The sequence below is a fragment of the Brassica oleracea genome, chromosome C5, assembly GCF_000695525.1.
Source record: "Brassica oleracea var. oleracea cultivar TO1000 chromosome C5, BOL, whole genome shotgun sequence".
NCBI classification, from domain to species: domain Eukaryota; kingdom Viridiplantae; phylum Streptophyta; class Magnoliopsida; order Brassicales; family Brassicaceae; genus Brassica; species Brassica oleracea.
The window spans coordinates 8,454,491-8,460,150 of record NC_027752.1 but is presented as its reverse complement, the minus strand read 5'-3'; the positions used below and the strand labels follow the sequence as shown (position 1 = coordinate 8,460,150).

The following is a 5,660-nucleotide window of genomic DNA, read 5'->3' as shown; positions in this document are numbered from 1 at the left end:
AGACTAGGTTTTTGTTTTAGGTTTAGCTTTTATTTTGTTAAAAAAAAATTGGTTAAGTTTGGTTTATTTGGTGTACCGGTCTTTAACTTTGTAAACCAATTTCGATTTATAAATATCTTTTAAAGTATTTTTTTTTTTAATTTTTAGTAAGGTAAATAATAACAATGAAATCAAAAAATATTTAATTGCTTGCAACAAAACGCCATAGTTTATCACAATATGATAGCAATGCAAAAAACTGATATTTAATGTACTTAACCTATTATGACGGGCGATGATACATCGCTTCTAAAACCGCTATCATATTGTTAGATAGTGTTTTTTGTCCGCCGATAAAACCAATTTTTCTTATAGTGAAAAGGATGTTTTTCTCCCATCTCTAACCTTGACTCTAGAAAAATCTTTAGCAATTTCTCTGCACTTCAAGATTTTCCTACGCATCCAAGACCCATTCAATGTGCTCTTTCTTACAGTCCAAAAAAATATCTTTCTGATAAGATACTTTTTTAATCAAACTAACCCATAAAGAGTGAGAAGATAGAATCCTCCAGACTAATTTAAGACAGCTAACGAAGTTCACCTCCTTTAACGATCTCATTCCTAGACCCCCTTCTTGCTTCGTTTTGCATATTTCCTTCCAAGCTATCTTGTTCTTTTTCCCATTTAGATCCGGACGCTATCTTTTTCAGTTCAGGTAACTGAGTTTGATCATCCATTACGTCTACAGATAAATTACTTCTTGACATTGGAGGAAGAGTAAAACTTCCGACAATAAGCTTCAACGCTACCATCAAGAGCGCGTCGTTGCGAACAACGTAGACAAGGTTGCAATTGTTAACCTAATTGATCAATGGTAAGCGTGTCGAAGATGAAACAAATGAATGGGCTTCTGAGAAGTCACCACTGCCTATATATCCCATCCATGGGTAAACGCAGATGACTATAAAAAAGTCGTCTTTGATGAACTTTGTTCTTAGCGATGCAACATCGCCGTATACTAGAGGTAAATACTTAACCCTTTTGCCGCGCAATAAGCTCGTTACCATCATAGTTCCTAGCTCTCTGGAGCAGTATACTAATAAAAACATTTCAGTTGTGGGTGCAGGAGGAGATCATAAACCTAATGGACGTAACGCACTAAATCCTCAGGTAATCTACAAACTTACAAAAGCTCTTCGTTTCGTGTCTTGTCCATAATACTGACGTGTACGCTTCAGATACACTCTCCCGTGTTAAATCAGCTGACGTGTACGGATCAGATTAATTCTCTTCTTTCTCCCCACTGGGATTAAACAAACAAAGAAAAAAAAAAGAAAGAGGATATTTTTCTGGGAAAATTTTCCAAATTCATGAGAGAAAAATCGACAAAAACCCTTGTCAATCAAAAACGCACTAATGGCGGAAGCTATTCCTTCATCGTCTTTGTCACCCAAGTCTCTCCAATCTCCTAATCCAATGGAACCTTCCCCTGCATCCTCCGCACCTCCACCGTCCTCATCGCAACAACAACAACAACAACACATGACACCTCCGATCTCTAATTCCGCAGCTTCTCCGGCGATGGCGGCGGTTACGAACACCGAAGGTGCAATCCAGAACAGTAACAGCAATCCGCAACCGAACCCGGCCGCTGGAGCTCAGATCCCGTCGCCTTCTCCGTTGGATCAGCAGGCCCAGACTCAGCAACAACTCGGTGGTCAGACTCAGCAAATTATGCAGCAAATCTCCTCCTCCTCGATTCCGCAGCTATCTCAGCAACAGCAGCAGCAGATTCTTCAGCAACATATGAGTCCGCAGCAGCAGATTCCGATGTCGAATTACCATATAGCTCAGTCTCTCCAGCGATCCCCTTCTGTCTCTCGCCTTAACCAAATCCAGCAGCAGCAGCAGCAGCAGCAGCAGCAGCAGCAGGGTCAATACGGTAGCGTTTTGAGGCAGCAGGCTGGGATGTACGGGACGATGAACTTCGGCGGGTCAGGTTCGGTTCAGCAGCAGAATCAGCAGATGGGTAACCCTAATTTGTCTAGGGCAGGTTTGGTTGGCCAAAGTGGTCACTTGCCTATGCTTAACGGTGCAGCTGCTCAGATGAATATTCAGTCCCAATTGTTGGCAGCTTCGGTATTGCATTCTTATTTTTACTCTGTTTCTCTTTTGCTGATTCAGTTGAGACAACATGTCAAGTATGTTTCTTTTTGTCAAATTGTTGATTTTTTTTTATCTATTTGCATTTGATTTTCTTTATTCTGAGACAAATGAGCTTTGTGTTGCAGCCGAGGCAGAAAGCTGGGATGGTTCAAGGTACGCAGTTTCATCCAGGAAGTTCTGGACAACAGTTACAGGGGATTCAAGGAATGGGGATGATGAATTCACTTAATTTGAGCTCGCAAATGAGAGGTAATCCTGCTCTCTATGCTCAGCAGCAGCGAATCAACCCTGCGCAGATGAGGCAGCAATTGTCACAGCAAAACGCTCTTACTTCCCCTCAGGTATGAAGTTAAAAAAAAAATAAGTCTTGTTAGCTTCCTGAATTGGCCAATTACAGTTATTTCTCTCATAGATACACTATCTGTTAATGGCTACTATATAAACCTGCATGATTCTTGAATTTGGCATGTTTTTACTAGGTATTGTAAAACCTAGCTTGTATGTTTATAGAGGAAGAGTGTATTTATGATTCGTTGAATTCAGTTTTGAAGTAAAAAGAAAGAGTTGCCGCCTGATTGCAATCCACTATTTAGGTCCAGAACCTGCAGAGAACACCTTCTTCCCTCGCATTCATGAATTCTCAGCTACCGGGTTTGGCCCAAAATGGACAAGCTGGCATGATGGCGCAGCAGCAATGGCTGAAGCAGATGTCCGGAATAACCAGTCCCAATTCACAATCTTTCCGCCTCCAGCAGAGTCAAAGACAGCAGGCTCTACTCTTACAGCAGCAAATGCCCTCTGCTCAGTTACACCCAAATTCCATGTCCTTGAATCAGCAGCAAATATCACAGATGCTACAACAGCAGCAGCAGCAACAATCACAAATGGGCCAGGCTCAGATGAACCAATCCCATCAACAGCAGCAACAACTACAGCAGATGCAGCAAACCCAACAGCAACAGCAGATGCAGCAGCAGATGCCCATAAATCAACAACAGCCATCTCCAAGGATGACGAGCCATGCAGGGCAGAAATCTGTTAGTTTAACAGGCTCACAACCAGATGCGACACAGTCAGGTACAACAACACCTGGTGGTAGTTCCAGCCAAGGAACAGAAGCGACAAATCAACTGCTTGGCAAAAGAAAGATTCAGGATCTGGTTTCGCAGGTGATGATTATCCGACTAGGCTTGTCTTTTTTATCTTCTTCTTTCTTCTTCGTTGTTTCTACATGAAGAAAACAAAGTCTCATCCAGTTGTATATGATTTTCAGGTGGACGCGCATGCTAAATTGGATCCTGATGTTGAAGACCTCCTTTTGGAGGTAGCGGATGACTTCATTGATTCGGTCAGAAGCGCTAATGTCTTAGTTATTAACTACCTTTTGTTTATCACTTTCCATGTTCGTGGAAAAATATCTCTAGCTTATCTACTTGTGTAATAATTGATTGCAGGTGACTTCATTTGCATGTAGCTTGGCTAAACACCGTAAATCATCCATATTGGAACCAAAGGATATATTACTCCACCTTGGTTTGTACATCTTGAGCTCTGTTTCGTGTGTTGGATTTTTAGTAGCTTACTCATCTGCTGATCGCTCGGGGTTACAATATATGCAGAGAAAAACCTGCACTTGACAGTTCCTGGATTCTCAAGTGAGGATAAACACCAAACAAAAAACGTAAGTGATTTTAAATATAAAACTCTCCAAGAACATAGTATTTGTGAATCTGCTGATTCCAAGATATTGATTGCAGGTACCAACTGATCTCCACAAGAAGCGACTTGCAATGGTAAGCTAAAACCATATCCTATACATCTTTCATTGTGAAGTCAAATTTATGGAGCTCTCAAAGTTTCTTTTTGTTTTTTTTGGGGGGAGTGGTCACCAGGTGCGTGCCTTGATGGAATCCTCAAAACCAGAGACGAATGCAAGCAATTCTAAGGAAACTAATAGACAAGTGATGGTTAACCCAAATGGTCAAAACCATCTCTTAAGACCATCGCCAAGTTCAGAGCAATTGGTTTCGCAGACATCCGGTCCTCACATGTTACAACATATGACACGCTACTAAAAGGACTTCAATACAAAAGCCGAAGCTACGTTAATCTTCTTGGTAAACAACCACAAATTTTACCATATTTTTGTTTAATAAATTAAGCTCAAGTTCATTGTGGTGATAGACTGATAGTCCTTCAACTTTTGCTTTTCTAGGTTTCAAGAGTTTACACATCTATCTATACCAGACATTAAAGAGAGTGAAGGCACAAGGAGTCAAGTTAAACTGTATGTATTATATATATGAGTCTTCTAGGCAAACAAATAAAACAGTTATTTCTTCCCATAGTTTGATCTATTTAATAGTCACATACATTGTAATTGGTAATGATTTGCATTGAAGTTTTTGGGATCTATCCTTGGTGGTATCATTCACATTTTGGGAAGAGAGCAATTCATCATGATATATACATTTCAACCATTATACATATCAGAATATATGCATAGATTTAAAGATCATTTGTGCTTTTTTTTTCTTCACGCTTTGTCTTTATAATCAGGCCTAGCCCAAGTAAGTGGGTAAGTAAAATGGGCAACGGCCTGGTAGTTAATATGGTTATGGTTCTGATAAAAATGGTAAAGAATAATACTACTTCCGTTTTCGAAAAAATTTTCTAAAGTGTTTAAACTTATTAAGAATTCAATAAATATTTATAATTTATTTATTTTTTTATTTTATTATACATTTTCCAATAACTTTTCACCAATGAAAATTAATCAATTAAAATATTTTTATTTAATGTTTCTTAAAATCATATAAAAAATACCTTAAACATATAGAAAATCTATCTTTATGGAACAATTAAAAAATCTAAAACATTTTACTTTTGGGGAACGGAAAGAGAGAGTATAACTAAAAGGGTAGAAAGGAAAATAAACAAAAACTTTCCAGAAATAGAAAACTTTACTGGTACGCTACCGAAACGTTACGAAAGAGAGGAAAAATACCTCGTCTCTAACAATTTCTCACGTGCTTCTCCTTTCTTTTTCCTCTTGCATCTTTCTTCGTTTCTAGTGAATTTGTGATCTCGATAATTTTCTCTCTTTCCCTCACTCGCTAATTAATAAACTAAACCGTTTTCTGTAACTGACGACTATGATGACGAGTATGGTTTGGACCAATACAAATCGGTTCATATCATCATATGCCATCTTGGAAACATTTTAATGTATAATCCAGTTAAACCTTAACTGGTATTATGCCTTGAACTGGAACAGTGAGAGGAAACCAACAAGAAACCAAACTGAAGAGTTTTTTTTCTTTTTTCATATCCGAACAAACGGTTTCAAACATCGAATCACGAGTTAATATAATTTCTGTTGAATTTATCCATATTTGTTGTTAATATACTTAACCCATAAGCTAGCATGCTGACGAATCGCGTGACGATAACAACAACACCAGCTACCTAAAACAGTACATATATTAGGTTCCGCATCTTGAAAAAAAAAAAAA

General features: G+C 38.6%; 1 protein-coding gene across 1 annotated transcript; it reads left to right on the top strand.

Annotated features, from left to right (window-relative positions):
* The first annotated feature begins 1,298 nt into the window (after positions 1-1,298).
* On the top strand, positions 1,299-4,562 carry LOC106295548 (transcription initiation factor TFIID subunit 12b). The gene is made up of 9 exons (XM_013731473.1): positions 1,299-2,118; positions 2,271-2,486; positions 2,739-3,314; positions 3,419-3,493; positions 3,600-3,678; positions 3,765-3,826; positions 3,903-3,938; positions 4,038-4,262; positions 4,361-4,562. The coding sequence occupies exons 1-8, from the start codon at positions 1,396-1,398 to the stop codon at positions 4,218-4,220; spliced, it is 1,950 nt and encodes a 649-aa protein (XP_013586927.1). The 5' UTR covers positions 1,299-1,395; the 3' UTR covers positions 4,221-4,262; positions 4,361-4,562.
* The last annotated feature ends 1,098 nt before the right edge of the window (positions 4,563-5,660 follow it).